Source organism: Conger conger, chromosome 6 (assembly GCF_963514075.1).
Source record: "Conger conger chromosome 6, fConCon1.1, whole genome shotgun sequence".
Taxonomy (NCBI): Eukaryota; Metazoa; Chordata; class Actinopteri; order Anguilliformes; family Congridae; genus Conger; species Conger conger.
In genome coordinates this window covers 7677100-7693346 of record NC_083765.1, presented here as the reverse complement: position 1 = coordinate 7693346, position 16247 = coordinate 7677100, and the positions used below count along the sequence as shown (strand labels likewise).

General features: G+C 44.3%; 1 protein-coding gene across 1 annotated transcript in view; it reads right to left on the bottom strand.

Annotated features, from left to right (window-relative positions):
- The window catches only part of LOC133131309 (receptor-type tyrosine-protein phosphatase delta-like), a 391331-nt gene that overhangs the window by 29518 nt on the left and 345566 nt on the right, over positions 1-16247 (bottom strand). Inside the window, exons 28-33 of the mRNA XM_061246612.1 lie at positions 14082-14291; positions 13227-13387; positions 7166-7278; positions 4851-4892; positions 4216-4313; positions 1355-1478 (exon numbers count right to left, since the gene is read on the bottom strand). Of these exons, the coding sequence (XP_061102596.1) occupies positions 1355-1478; positions 4216-4313; positions 4851-4892; positions 7166-7278; positions 13227-13387; positions 14082-14291 (748 nt within the window). The remainder of the gene's footprint in view (positions 1-1354; positions 1479-4215; positions 4314-4850; positions 4893-7165; positions 7279-13226; positions 13388-14081; positions 14292-16247) is intronic.

Below are 16247 nucleotides of genomic sequence, written 5' to 3'. Positions count from 1 at the left end.
TGATGGCAGGTGAGTATTGTTCTGGAGTGTGATGGTGTGATGGCAGGTGAGTATTGTTCTGGAGTGTGAGGGTGTGATGGCAGGTGAGTATTGTTCTGGAGTGTGAGGGTGTGATGGCAGGTGAGTATTGTTCTGGAGTGTGATGGCAGGTGAGCATTGTTCTGGAGTGTGAGGGTGTGATGGCAGGTGAATATTGTTCTGGAGTGTGATGGCAGGTGAGCATTGTTCTGGAGTGTGAGGGTGTGATGGCAGGTGAGTATTGTTCTGGAGTGTGATGGCAGGTGAGCATTGTTCTGGAGTGTGAGGGTGTGATGGCAGGTGAGTATTGTTCTGGAGTGTGATGGTGTGATGGCAGGTGAGTATTGTTCTGGAGTGTGATGGTGTGATAGGCAGGCGAGTATTGTTCTGGAATGTGAGGGTGTGATGGCAGGTGAGTATTGTTCTGGAGTGTGATGGCAGGTGAGTATTGTTCTGGAGTGTGATGGCAGGTGAGTATTGTTCTGGAGTGTGAGGGTGTTATGGCAGGTGAGTATTGTTCTGGAGTGTGATGGTGTGATGGCAGGTGAGTATTGTTCTGGAGTGTGATGGTGTGATGGCAGGTGAGTATTGTTCTGGAGTGTGGGGTGTGATGGCAGGTGAGTATTGTTCTGGAGTGTGATGGTGAGATGGCAGGTGAGTATTGTTCTGGAGTGTGATGGCAGGTGAGTATTGTTCTGGAGTTTGAGGGTGTGATGGCAGGTGAGTATTGTTCTGGAGTGTGATGGTGTGATAGGCAGGTGAGTATTGTTCTGGAATGTGAGGGTGTGATGGCAGGTGAGTATTGTTCTGGAGTGTGATGACAGGTGAGTATTGTTCTGGAGTGCGATGGCAGATGAGTATTGTTCTGGAGTGTGAGGGTGTGATGGCAGGTGAGTATTGTTTTGGCCAGAGTGTAAATCCAAGGAAGGGTGTGGCTCATCACTTGTAATGACTAATAACATACAGTATATCGTATATGGCATGGGGCAATGCTGGCTATTTCTAGTTGGACTTATACACAGACCCTACAGTATACTGTACAGCCCATCAATTTTCATGTACTTCCATTTCATTGTATAGCAATGACAGAAGACTGTCACAAAGACACTTTACAGAAGGGCACACGCCATTCCTGAACCGGCAAATAGCAAGCACACGAGGTAAAAAAAAACAACTCCCCAGAGGGGAGAAAACCCCTCAAACAGCGGTGGAAAAAAGTCATATTGCCAAAGGTAGCGGAAGGATAGCAGATCTTTCTCCATTTTATCCCTATCTCCATGGAGACCATTCATGTTGGCCTGCACACCCATATATTTGGAGCAGCAAAGGCGTTTACCTTCGATGGCAGACAGCAGTACTCGGGAGTGGTCGTAGGCGATGACGTTGGCGTATCTGTTCTTTGGCTTGTTCACTTCCAAGTTGGAGTTCTCCCACGTAAACTGCTGTCCAGGATCAATGGACTGCAGATAGATGAAAAAGTAGATTGAATGAATAAAATGCAAATACATAAATACAATTCTGGTCTTATTCACAGAACTCCTTGTCTGGCTTTAGAAAATAATCAAAATCAGCAAGAAAGGTAGTATCGTTTAAGTATAGTATCGCCATTGCAATTTTGCAGACCCTACAAAATAATAACATTTCACTTCTGTGGTACAGTAGTGCTGACGATAATCTTTTAAACTGCGCGAATGTGGGCTGTGGGAAGCCCAGACACGCTTGTGGGATCGGTTAGGGTCAGGGTTAGGTTAGGGTGAGCGGTACTGCGGCCCTGTTTCACAGCTATTGTTGTTTCCCTTGAAGAATTTGCAGCCCGGTCGAGTTGAAAGATACTGACAGGCAGCCAGTTCAGTTACAACTGAAGCCCCCGGGTCATAGTCCCATTGATTCAATGGCCTTGATTCCATCAAATGGCACAGTCAGCAAGGGAAGACAACCTTTTCGCTATGAACCCGCGAAGGCAAGCGCCGCCCGGACCTCTGTGATCACACTGGTTGAGAAGTACATGACATTTTTCTCAATGGTCTCTTCAGCACTTTTCATACACACTCAGTGAGCACTTTATTCGGTTTTTGTTTAGACTTATTAAGTCTTCTGCTGCTGTAGCCTATTGACTTAGATGTTTGACGCGTTTGTGTTCGGAGATGCTCTTCTGCATACCACTGTTGTAATGCGTGGTATTTTGCATTACTGACAACAATCACTCCACGGCCAAAGTCACTTAGATCACATTTCTACCCCATTCTGACATTTGGTCTGAAAAATAGCTGGACCTCTTGACCATGTCTGAATGCTTTTATGCATTTAGTTGCTGCCACATTATTGGCTGATTAAATATTTGCATTAACAAGCTGGTGTACAGGTCTTCCTAAAAAGGTTATCACTGAGTGTATATAAAATTTGGTTCATTTTGACTGATTGATATCCTATAAATAAACATACCATTACAGTATAAGGGAAGGTAGCCTCGGAGGGTTTTGGGACTGAATATGCCGTTAAGCCTATTTCTCACAATGGCAAATGTTAAACATAGAATTAATTCTGTTTCAATATTAGTAGTATCATTCAATGCTGCTTCAATATTACATTTTGCATGAAGAGAATGTCTAGGTTGCATGTCTCTCTTCATGTTTTGTTTCACTGAGACTAAATGTTCAATTAATGAATGTTTTTGCTGATGAGAGAGAGGCAGAGAGAGACATTTTGAAAACAAGTTAAGTTATTTCCCTACACCGGAAGAAGAGCTCCTCCACATCTGGTCTCTAGGGAGTAAAAGGGAAGTGTGAATACCTTCAGGACGAAGGCATTCTCTCGTTTCGGGCCCTGCATGCCAATTACAGAGCATAAGCGCTCTCCAGGGTTTAACAGAAATCCACGCAGCTTTCACAGCGTGGGATGGCTCAAGGAACAAGGTCACGTGTGGCCACTGACAGCAAATGCGCGCAATTCAGGGTGCGTTCGCAACGCGCAATTATGTCTCTGCAGTAAGCTTCGGAAAGCCCGCTGCCATATGCGTCCGGCTTTCTAAGCACAGTTACTGTGCAGCCATCTTGGGTTGGAGCGGTAGCCACACAGGAGAATCAAGGCCAGACTTGAGCAGCCAAGCGCAGGTCTTCACAGCCTGAGCCACCGGGAGACCCTGCTGTCATAACTTCAGTCCTGCCTGACCTGAGAACAGGCCGGACATGAGACCAATAGATCCCGCTCCTCACAAATCCATTTGATAGATTTTCACAAAGTGGGGTATGAAGGACGTCAAATCTCCCATCACAAGCAAAGCTGTTATGAGCCAACAGCAGGTACGGCATCTTATATAGATGCCTATAGATCCCAAAATGTCTCCCATAATATAACCTAAGCCACACAGTCAAAACATATGCAGCATTACATCGCAAAATATTAAATCCACCCAACAACCTAGAGTTGACAAACGTCCAACCAGGACAATGTGCATTGACTGTTACAGTAAAAAGCACTCTATCAGCTGATTACGATGTGCTTTTATACTGAACGCCTGTGTGCACGGCGTAGTCCTGGGTCCTGTGAGACTCCCAGGCAGAGCTTTCTCTCAGAGCCGTGAGCAGATTACACTGCAGGGAGCCCTACGTTACCCTTTCAAAATGCAATGGGGGGAAAAAAAGCTATTGTTCTGGTGTGAGGGTGTACCGCTGCTTCCAAAAGGAACTTTGCATTCACGCCCCGGAGATATCCAGCTTCCATGTTTACCATCTGGAGCTATTTTACGGGTCATTGGACCAACCCTGTGACAAAAACCCGATGTTTGTAACTGCAGCAGGAGCAAAGAGGCTGAGAAAGACTTTGACTGGAATCGTAGAGGAAACACTGATGCTAAACACCACACACATCACCTGAGCTCAAAGTGTTTGATTTCTGTTCCATGTTTGTGTGAAGCACAAAAATTACCGTTTTTATACTTTAAAAAAAACTCAACAAATGCAGAAAAAAACAAGCAAGTTGAGTCAAGTTGAGCAAGGTTCAATAAATTCAGCCTTACACTTTTAGATTAGGCATATTTTTGTTAAATCATGAGACTTCTGTCATGACTGAATGCCATTTAGCTTTAAAATGGGCTTGTGGTTTTGATTGACACAACACAGCATGCTTATCCGATGTGCAACTGAACCCAAGCACAATCGCCACAGGTAGCTCAAAGTAAGTTAACGCTCGCAATTTTACCTCATACTCTTGAGAAAACTTCAAGTTGTCGTTCGCTTTCAACCGCTCCAGATGGTCCGCGAGCTCTGCGATGGGGATTGGCGGGTGGCTGACCATACCTGCCGATCAGAGAGGCGGACACGTTTTGAGTGACAGACGGAAGCCGGAGCAGGGGGGTCACATGTGAGAAGAGGGTGTTTGTCGGAAGCGGCAGGTGTGTAGATTAATGGAAAGGGCGAAAGTCGTTAGGCAGTCGGGTTACTCAAAGCCATCGCATGCTCACGGCACATGACCACTAAAGCCGATGAAGGATCACCAAGCGCACGTCCAAAAGCCAGCATTCCTGGTGTGAAAGAAAATGTTATTTGCCCCAAGCAGCGGGTAAAAGTTAGCATGGCAAAAAAAACAAACAAAGGGGAAAAATAAAAAAAAACCCAAAGTCAAGGGCTGAAGCCAGCGGTCTGCCCTAAGTAATAATGGCAGTTACTGTCATTCCACACTTGGCCCCCCTGCGATGGATGAAATGGGTAAGGCGTAGATTAGATGGCGTGAGAGTAAACTAGCGAACAAGCCTAAAAAAAGAAAGGAGACAAAAGAGGGGGGCGTAAGACACCAAAGAGGAGAGAGTGACGTATGCATAAACAAGACCAACTAACTTGGCATATGGAGGTTACTGGGGTAACCGGACACACCTGAACCTGCGGAGGAAATGGTACAGGTCGTACACGTTGCAGCAATGTGGTGGACACTTTTAAAAACATAGATAACTTCAGACAACTTATAAAAACAAAACAGAAATGAAAAAAAAACAAAAACATTAAGGCTAATTCAGGCAAGTCAGACAGAACAAATCCCGGGGCGGAACAAATTGTAATGATTCTCATTGCACTTTTCAGAAACTTCCTTTGCCACCCAGCTGGTTGGTTAGTAAAGCAAACAATTAAAATCTTTTGCCATCTACCAAGCTGTAAGGCATCTACATGCAATGAGAAGCTGCCACACAACTGTCCACACTTTTCACAAGCAGCAAACTGTCTGTGAGTGGGTTTGGGAGGGTAAGGGGGGGAGCATGAAGTAAATAATAAAAACCACAATAATTCACTAAATCATTTCATAAATAAATAAGCAAGAAGGTACGGCATTTAATTGCAAGGGGGAAGGCTAAGACATCATTTTTCCCAGATTTGAAAAGCAGCAAAGGTACAGTGCAGTTCACAGAAACAGCTCTGTGTTCACCGATGCAGTTGATGCTAGCGTGGCTAACTCAGAAGTTAATGACATATTTCCTCCTCTTTTCCCTGTCTTTGTGGAGGCAGAAGTCACTTGTGTGAGTGTGATTGTGTGTGTGCACATGTGCATGTATATTTGTGTGTCTGTACATGCGTGTGCGTGTGTGTGCGCTTGTGTGTGTGTGTGTGTGTGTGCGTGTGTGAGCGTGTGTGCGCGTGTGTGCGTGTGTGTGTGTGTGTGTGTGTGTGCGCTTGCGCGTGTGTGCGTGCATGTGTGCATCTTCAGTCCCCGCGGATACAGAGCCCCAGAAAGGTTTCTCTCACACAAATTTCACGCCATTTTTCATTTCAGGTTCTTTAAACACAGCCACAGCCTCCTCAGACTGCGCTTTTCTGCCATTACTGAAGGGGAAACTGAGAGCCACTTCCTCCCCAGAGAGGCTCCGGAGTGTGTGTCACACACGGCCACTCAAGACCAGCCTCTGAAAGCCTGCCATTATCCAGCCACTCTCATCAGCACCATGCAAATGTCAAGCACCCGTAAGTGGAATATGTGTGTGCAAGTGCAGGCCAGATCCAGGAGAAAGCCAATCTTACATAACCTCGGCAGGGTGCTGGGAGGGCGCAGCAGGGGAGAAAAGGAGTTTAGCGGGTAAGGGGAAACTGCTATAATCACATCAGAGATGAGTGGTGATTTGGTATGTAAGAGAGAGAGAGAGAGAGAGAGAGAGAGAGAGAGAGAGAGAGGGCGTCTGAGAGAGGGATTTTAAAAAGTACTACTTTAAAAAAGTTAGCCAAAGTGGTTTGTATATGAATTCTGTTCAGACTTTAGCCAAAAGCAAAATAAGCATTTGGAAAGCAAATTTTAAAAATGTTTTTCAATAACTTTACGAATAATAACAATAATAATAATTGTATTAAATAATGAATTATTTTCTTTGTCTGAATCCAGTACTCAGTAATGTTGTGTGAATCCAGGCCTTTGTTAACTGCCTGAGCGAGCTGCCCATGCACTCAGAAGGTGCTGGGTTTTCCATTGAGTAATGGCCATCAGAAGGCGACGGAGAGCTGGAGATGATCGATCTGGCCGGGCACTCTGGCATGCGTGGCCCACAGAGAGTGAGTCACCGTGCCCTGGAACGACACTCAGATGGGCACTTATTCCGTGGGGGCGGGGGCGGGGGCGGGGGAAGGGGGGGCACTGTTGTGCGGGATCTGGCTCAAATTTCTCCAGCAGGGTCATCAGCGAGCTCACCCCACCGCCTCTCCTTCCCCATCAAGGCCAAACAGCCCACTTTATCAACCCTGCCCGCGCCCGTATCAACACACACCGCCCGTGGGGTTCCCACGGGCCTTGTTATACACAACATCGCCCGGCGGTGGCGGGCGGGCCGGCTGACGCAGACAGCGCGGGAGACGAGCGCGACTGACACTTGTCAGGGCGACGCGCTCTCCGGAGAGTTCCCCCGCCTCGCTTCCTGCGGCCGCGGGCCCCGCTCACCAATCGGAGACGAGCGGCTGTCACACACAGCAAGTGGCAGCGCGCAGGGGCCATTACCATTCATCTCAGCGCTCACGGTACACACATTCCCCCAAACAACCGCACGCACGCACGCACGCACGCACACACGATTGCAGTCACAATATCCTGTAGATATTTGCCTTGTTTCCTCCGATGGCAAAGGATTCCCCGTTTTTTTTTATTGTTTTAGGAATATTTGTAAAAGGACGTTCCTCCTTACCGGGGGTCTGGAAGTTGAGCCGGCGAAGCTCCACGGGGTCATTGGGATGATGGGATAGCTGTTCCTTGTTGTTGGGAAGGCTTCCCTTTCTGGCTTCAGACTCTGCTCTTTTCCTGCAGAAATCACAGAGAGAGCAAGACAGGGTCTGTGAAGCTGCTCTTTTCCTGCAGAAATCACAGAGAGCTAGACAGGGTCTGTGAAGCTGCTCTTTTCCTGCAGAAATCACAGAGAGCAGACAGGCTCTGTGAAGCTGCTGCTTCTGCTCATGATGGTGATGATGATGATGATGATGACACTACTCACAATATAAATATAACTTTCATTTGTGTATCACAGTATTAAATTGGTATTACAGTAAATGAGAGGACACACGCCCAGCTTGTGCAGATATGCAGAGGATAAACATTTCAAAGAGGAAATATTAAAAATATGTTTTTTTTGCAATCTTATTTTGGCTGAACAGTCTGTATAACTGAATCCTTAACAATGGTAACTGTAACAGTGCCAGTGAGTCCAATAACAATGAAATCAGTTCGGAACAAGGATGACTAAGATGGTGGATGCTGTGGAACATAACTGATCCCACTGGGAGTATCACAGTACATATGCAAATACACTGGTAGAGTGTTCACCTGTGGTAATAAGCCTTTAGCCAGAGGCTGAATGGTTTGGCTTGTACATTGAATATATTTTTAAAAAATCTAACCTTTATTTTTACAGGGTAGCTTGACTGAGCTTGCTTAGCTGGCCAAACGGTCAAGCAAAAGCTTTACTAATTATTTCTTCTGTGTTTGGCTGGTAGAGAAATAGCCAGAAAATTATTCCAAAGGGTCTGAACTAAGCCAAGGAATGCATCAGCAGATAGCATACAGTGATCACAACAATGCTACTGAAATGTATTGGGATAAATTTGATCTAAGTACCCCACGAAAAAGAAACACGGTCCTTTACACTATGCGTGTTTCACTTCTTAGCAGGAAACAACGACTGAATTATTTAAGAATGAACAATTCAGAATAGTGAATTAAAAAGATCACTGACTTAGTATTTTGAAACATTAAAGCATTAAAAATGGAAATAAACGCTTCAAAGGGTTAACATTTCCTGGGTGTGCGGAGATGGGTAGAGATTGCATTGAGACCTCTGCTTGCATGGAGCTTTGGCTCTGAAGCTTTGGCATGCGATGGCCCACACGGCAAGCCAATATGGCGTAAGGACTGGGACTCAATGAGTGCCCAGCGGGGGACAGAGTGTGACATGATCCATGCAGCATGCTGGGGACACAGCACAGTAGGACAGGGCAACACAGACCAAGGAAGTTCAATGAAATGAAGTCACGTGACCTCCACGTGTGCTTCCCATAATGCCTAGCGGTACACATACACCGTATAAACCCTAACAAAATGTCTGTGTTCACATGACCGTCTGATATGATTCATAGGAATAGATCCGCACAGCCGTTGGGGCCCTTGAGCAAGGCCCTTAACCCTGCACTGCTCCTGCTTAGTCTAATCAACTGTATGTCGCTCTGGATAAGAGCGTCTGCCAAATGCCATCAATGTAATGTAATGTAGGAATAACAAGCAAATAATAAAAAGCCAGAATTTAACCAACACGAAAGACCACTTAAAACTACAGCGAAGCTGTGATTATCTCAGACCTCTTCATCTGTAAAGGGGCACGTTTTGGGAGCCAAAACAAAAGGACATTCTGTAAATATTCCCACTGGAAAGCTGTGCAAGTCACTTTCACAGCAAAGGCCCAAGCCACTGAGGGACTCCCGTTGTCAGGTCATAGATGTGGATCCAATGGAGATCTGACACACTCCTACACACAAATGTGCATGTTACTTTTATCAGTGCGAGCAATTTATTTAATTTTGGTGATCAAACTAAACTCACCGAACTGCGCGAAGCGAAACATTAACTCCTGTGTTTCATTGTGAGCCAAAATCACAGAAACATTTTAACTGAAATGAGGCCACACACTGTCGGAAAAATATTAAATACTAGACCATTATGAAATGGTCCATTTAGATTCTGTGGCACTGTACATATAGTATTGGAACAGCAAGGCGATTTCCTTTTGGTTTTACAATACACTGAATACATTTTTTGGTTTTACAATACACTGAATAGGGGTGACATGGCTCAGGCAGTAAGAGCAGTCGTCTGGCAGTCGGAGGGTTGCCGGTTCGATCCCCCGCCCGGGCTGTGTCGAAGTGTCCCTGAGCAAGACACCTAACCCCCAAATGCTCCTGACGAGCTGGTTGGTGCCTTGCATGGCAGCCAATTGCCGTCAGTGACTGAGTGTGTGTATGAATGGGTGAATGAGAGAATGAGAAGCATCAATTGTACAGCACTTTGGATGAAGGCGCTATATAAATTCCAACCATTTACCCTTTTACCATTTACATTTGTGGTTGAGATAAAAGGGGGAACACGAGTTAAGCATTTCAGCTTTTATTTTCTGGTATTTCCACATAGATGTAACTACTTAGAACATAGCACCTTTGGTAAAAGGCTACCCAATTCTTAGGTGAGCAAAAGCATTGCAACAGAGAGTATTAATTTAAATGAAAGTGAAGTGTTGGTGGAGTGTTTTAGGTCAGTGTCTGGCTGCATGATGAAGTTCCTCCCAATTCGTTTGGACGCATTTCCCTGTAAGTTGACAGACAGAATGTTTTTGTAGACTTCTGAATTCATCCTGCTGCTACCACCGTCATGAGTTACATCATCAATAAAGATTAGTGAGGCCGCTCCTGAAGCAGCCAAGCAAGCCCAAGCCTGACACTTCCTCCTCCGTGCTTCACAGATGAGCCTTTCAATCAGTTTGGTAGAGGGTAAACTCGGTCTCATCAGTCCATATAACTTTGTTCCAGAACGTTTGTGACTCATCGCTGTACTTCTTTGCCAATTGTAGTCTTGCCTTCTGATTCTTACTACTGATGAGTGGTTTGCATCTTGTGCTATAGCCTCTATATTGCTGCTCTCCAAGTCTTCTTCAAACGGTTTATTGAGATACCTTCACCCCTGCCCTGTGGGATTGTTTGTGATGTCAATGACTGATGTTTTGGGGGTATTCTTCACAGTTCTCACAATGTTTCTGCCATCAACTGCTGTTGTTTTCCTTTGTCGACCTGTCCGATGCCTGTTTCTTTTTAGGGACATTCCAAGTTGTTGTACAAGCTATCCCCAATGCTTGTACAATGACTCCGATTTCCCTTCATTGGTAAGCTTCAAAATGGCTTGCTTTTCTCCCAAAAACAGCTCTCTAGTCATCATTTTGTTTTTGAAAAATGCCATCTTCACAGGCAAAACCCAAGGCTAAAACCAAGAGTAGATATTCAGGGCTATTTATTGCTTAACCAATCAATCTTACAGGACAAATCTGGGTAACAAGAAACACCAGTCACTCACATGTTCTAATACTTTTGATCACCTAAAAATTGGGTCTGATACAAAAGGTGATATGTTCTAAGTTGTTTAACAAATCTCGATATAAATACCAGGAAATAAAAGCTGAGAGTTAGATCTGTCATTTCATGAACATCTTTTGACCTCAAACTCAAATTGTCTTCATTTATAGCAGAAGCAATGGAATTGACTTTGCTGTTCCAAATATTGTCTGTATATATCATATGCCAATGTAGGCCCTATTTAGCAGTGCTAAATGCGCTGTCTGGGATATATGCAAATGTACGCTTTGACATGGCACTTTATTCATTAAAGTGAAGTTCAAATATTTTGCATTATGAATAACTTTAAGAGTAACGGCTGGCCGAAAGTCCTGTCAGAACGGAATGCCTGGAATTCATGAGCATATATATCATTTGAATTTGAATACATTTATAGACCGAAAGACATGATTTATGAGAGTACGTTCTCTCGCACTGACACTCGAAACAGCTGATGTGCTCCTTCTAACTGCGGCTACACCCCTTTATTTAATTATAACTGTGGAATCGCTTGGCTCGGGAAGATATCGAAACGGCCCATTGTAGTTCGAAAATACTAACCGAAATCAATGTACGGAATAAAAAGTAGGAAGAAAAACAAGGTTCCGGCTCACTTTATCATACTCTTGTTAACGGCTGACAAGGGGCGGGTGACGGGAGTCGACCTGTTGCCCCTGGAAGCGGGACCGTCACAGACACCAGGCGGAGAGCACGGTACATGGGGACACAGGGGGATCACAGGGTGAGAGGGTGTGAGACCCAGGGCCCCGTCCTTCCACACGGGGGGTATGGAGGACGGGGCTGTTGAGCGTCTCGGGCCCAGGGGGAAATGGCGTGAGGGGGCGGGGCCGGCGGCTCCTTACCTGTCTGGTTTGCTGATCCGTTTGTGAGTGACAGGGAAATAAAGGAAAGGCGTTAGACGGCACAATCAGTCACTATGACAACGGACCGATTCTGCAGAGGCTTTTGAACTTATTCGGGAAAGCGGCCAGAGCACATAAAAAAAAGAATTGTTAAATAATACAAAATAAATGTAATTTAAGAAAATAATAATAAAAAAAGACATAAATATGTGTCATTAAAATGGTGGATAATTGCCGCTAATTGTACCATAACGGGGAGTGGAGAGCTAACAGTAGCAACAATGAGTGTAGCACAAGATAATTAATTATGGTTCACAATCCGGTTTGGATTTGCTTCCTAATGCCACCCTCAACCCCACAGTCTGGGCTGGGATGTTCCTTTGTTTGCAACTCTTTCATTATTTAATGGGCACCACATAATAAATATAGTAGTAAATATAATAGTGGAGAGAAAAACAAACACAAAAATGATACAGACCGAAATTTTGCTGTCAAATTAAATCAGGGAATGGACAGTAAATTCACAAACATTTCATTAATAAACCATTTGATCAATTGCTCTGTTTATCTCCATCCATCCATCACCCATATAAATATTAAATCCAGGCCAGACCTCTCAAGCAAATATAAGGCAGCAGTCAGCTTTTCATCTATAGATCAGTGATCAGTAAGATTAAAAAATAAAACAGATGGGTGTGAAATATGCTTGTTTAATGTACTCTGATTAAAATGTGGGGCTTCACAGTAAACAAGCATGCATGTGGAATAAAGGAACGGTGTTATGTATCAGTGAGAGCATTCTCCTGGCCTGCTCGGAGCCTAAATGTGACTGATTTATAAAGTAACAAAACCTGCAGAAATATTAACGTTCTGGCAATGAGCCACTGACAGCACAGGGCACAAATAGCAGTGCTTCCTCTGACAGATACCAAAGCCTGAGTGATGGGTAAGTAAATGGATTTTTAATCGAAATGGAGATACATATCTGACTGCTGACTGTATATATCTCGCTGCTGGTGGGGCTGGCGTTTAATATTTATTGCTTCAATAACAACCCCCGTAACCTTCTCCTCTGCGCGCGCGAGATGCGAACCGCGCGCGGGCAGGGAAGGCCCGCGGACCCAGTCACAGCTGCAGAACACAGACCCAGAACCTCCCGCCACACCCCCTCGCAGTGGAGCTGTCCAGAACCAACGGCCTTCATGCCCCATAATGGACGCTCATTGTAGCTGTTCCATTATGATCAATCCTGCTGTGCCATAACAGAGAGCTAGCTGCTCTCTCCATGCTATAGAGGGGCTGCAGTCATTTGTCTCTCTGATACAATACTCCACGCATTTGCTTATAGTAAATCTGCAGATGTATTACCATAGAGTGCATCTCCAATTCACTTGCTCCGTTATAATGCACTCTTATGGCAGCACGGAGCACAGCTTTAATGATATACTCAGTCCCTCTTTATAGCTGTGTGTAATAAGGACTCTGAGTGGACAGTGGGACAGTGCTCTTCCCAGGACTGAAACCTGGAGCTTTCATTTATTCCAAAGCAGTACTCTGCCCTGTCTATTCAGATGGAGAACACTGCCATGGTGTGATGGAACACAGGACAGGACAACAACATCAATAATAATAATAAGAAGAAGAAGAAGAAGAAGAAGAAGAAGAAGAAGAAGAAGAAGAAGAAGAAGAAGAAGAAGAAGAAGAAAGTGCTCTGTGGAGGCTGACAGTCCTCTCCTCTTACCTCTTGAACAGGAGGATGGCGATGACTATGCAAATGATGAAGATCACAGCAAGCACTGGCCCCACCACCCACATAAGCCCCTCCTCCTCGTCCACGATTGGCTGCGGGTCGATGTCGACGGACACGACGGGGTCAGAGTAGGGGCTGGTGGCGTACATGGTCTGGGGAGGGACAGATGACCGCAGAATGAGTCTCGCTCTCAGGAGAGCGGGAGCTCTCTGCTCTCTGGGATTAAACCCACCCGATCACAGCACCAGCCCTGACACTTCTACAGCCAGGGAAAACCAGCCGCTACATCAGAGGGTTCAAATTACAGTCCTTCACAGTCCTGTGCCATGAAGCAGGATTACTGAATGAGTGGGACAACTTTAGTAAGTTAAAGTTGCTTCTGAGTTGAATCTGAGTTGGAGATCCCTGCTTTAGATTGACTGGTATTCAATTTTCAAAGCAAAAAAATAATAATAATAAAATAAAGAATAAAATAAAATAAATAATTACATCGAAAATCTGATTATACTTATTTTTTCTATTAGTATTTTGGATATGGATTTAAATTATATCAAGTAAAATCATAAAGATTACACCATTCAGATTAAGTTTTCAGATTTGAAAATATATCAGCCACCATCTCACATTTGCATGGTAATATATACAGAAGAAAATACAGATTCTTGTATTCCAATGCATCTTAAAATAATCTCAATGCCAATTTACCACGACAAAAAATCCCAAAAAGAGACTACCATAAAATTTGAATGACATGTAACTGAACCCTACGTTAACTCACCTGGGGGGGGGGGGGGGGGGGGGAGATGCACATTTTAGGCAAAGACCGATCGATCGATAGAGACTCACGTTTTCAGAGATCTCCAGGACGGCCAAAACGAAGAAGACATACTCCTGTCCGTTTTGGAGCGGCCTGTTCTGGAAGTCCCCGTAGACCTGCCCATCCCCCAGGGTGAACTCGCCCGGGAGGTCTTTGAAGTAGGCTGTGATGTAAGCTTTGGGCTCCGCCTGCCTCCGCAATCGAAGAGCTCTGCTGGTTCTGTTGATCTCTTTCAACAGCTGGGAAAGGTGCGGGGGGAAAAATGACACTGTTCAATAACACTACTACTACTACTACTACTACTGCTACTGCTGCTACTATTACTGCGACTGCTACTGCTACTACTACTACTGCTGCTACTACTGCTAGTATTACTACTACTAGTATTAAGTGTAATAAAGCACTTTGCACTTTGTTGTACGTCGCTCTGGATAAGAGCATCTGCCAAATGCCATTAAAGTAATGTAATGTACTACTGCTGCTACTGCTACTACTACTACTACTACTACTGCGGCTACTACTACTACAGCTGCTATTGCTACTACTACTGCTACTGCTACTGCTGCTGCTACTACTACTGCTGCTACTACTGCTAGTATTACTACTGCTGCTACTGCTACTGCTAATAATTAAATAAATAAAACATTATCGCACAAGTATTCACACAAACAGTATCTATGGACTGAAAATAAGAAGCAGAGACTCAAAGAGAAGAGTCTTCTTTTTCAGTTTACCTCCTAGCACTGGTGTTAATCTAACTGTCTTTTCTCCAACCAACTGTAGACCCTGAATGACAAATCTATGCATTCTTTAAGCCCTGATTTCAAGCTCAGGAATTTGTGATTGTCCGCTCACTAATCCATTGAAAGCTCAACTTTTGGACTGTATCCTACAGGGGGGAACCATTTTAAAGATTATTTGTTGCCTTCATTGTTAAAGTCATGCTGAATTGAACAGCATAAAAACACAGATTAACATCTTTCAAAAAACGTTCCTTAATTAATAAAGGGTTATTATGCACATCCAGGCAGGTTGTTTGTGTATTACATTTAAGGATGGATATTGACTACATAAACTACACTTGTTTTATTAGTTCACAGGCTCCCGTTGTCATCAACTAATCAATTAATTATCCTCCATTTACTGTAAAACAAACATACATTGCCGGTCAATAAAGCTCCCAGATAATGAAATGATAAATTCAGCAGAGCAGTTAAGAGCACACTTGGCAAAAGTCAGGACCAGTATCAGTAAATTAGCACATCTGTAATTAGGCTGCTTCCTAGAAAACAAAACAAATATTAATCAATGGAATCACACTGTCGATGGACAGTGGTTGCACACAATATTATTAAGCATACAGCATGTGACTTCGACGTGATTAAGTTCTTGGTACGAGCACTCAGTCAGTTGAATTCCCATACTGAGTGCGACCACAGTTGTGATTTTATTAAGTGATATTTATATAAGTGCGGGAAGAGGTCGCGGTATATTTCTGTGCGCATAGAAAATGGACGGATTCACGATCGCCACGATCGTACTTGCAGATTAATCAACGGCGTATGTCTGACTCCAGGCAGCGAGGGGGCCAACACTGTCAACTGCGCTCCTCCAAACCATATTCACTTCATCAGAATACATCTCGGAGCGTGACACCGAGTCAGTCAGTCTCAGGGGTACTGTCACCCACCGCATCACCTGTCACAGCCAATGACTCACTGTCACCATGCCTCCAGGACCAACAAGGCCTGCGCTTATTCTACTGTTTTTTCTTTTTTTTTAAAGGACTGTTCATCACTCGGGAGACGAGAGGGACTGCCACTTAGAACACTGGATCCATAAAGGAGTTACAACTCTGTGAAGTTCCACAAACTGTTCAACTATATAAGAACAAAACGATGGGGGGTTCCAGTAAGAACTCTGTTAGCTTGGTAGCCGTTTTTTTTTCTTTTTCTCTGGAGACTGGGTGATTATGAATGCAGAGGCAGGAATTTCAGCACGCCTAGCAGCTGTTTCCTTGGTTAATATTTTTTCGGCATCTTCAGTTGACCAGGTTTCACGAGGGATTTAAAATAGGTAAAGCATCATAATTAAACACAGTGAGGTACAACATAAACAAAACAAATGAGAAGATAATCTCTCTCGGCTATGTGTCTACATATGAAGCAAAACAAATACACACTGAATATCTCCCT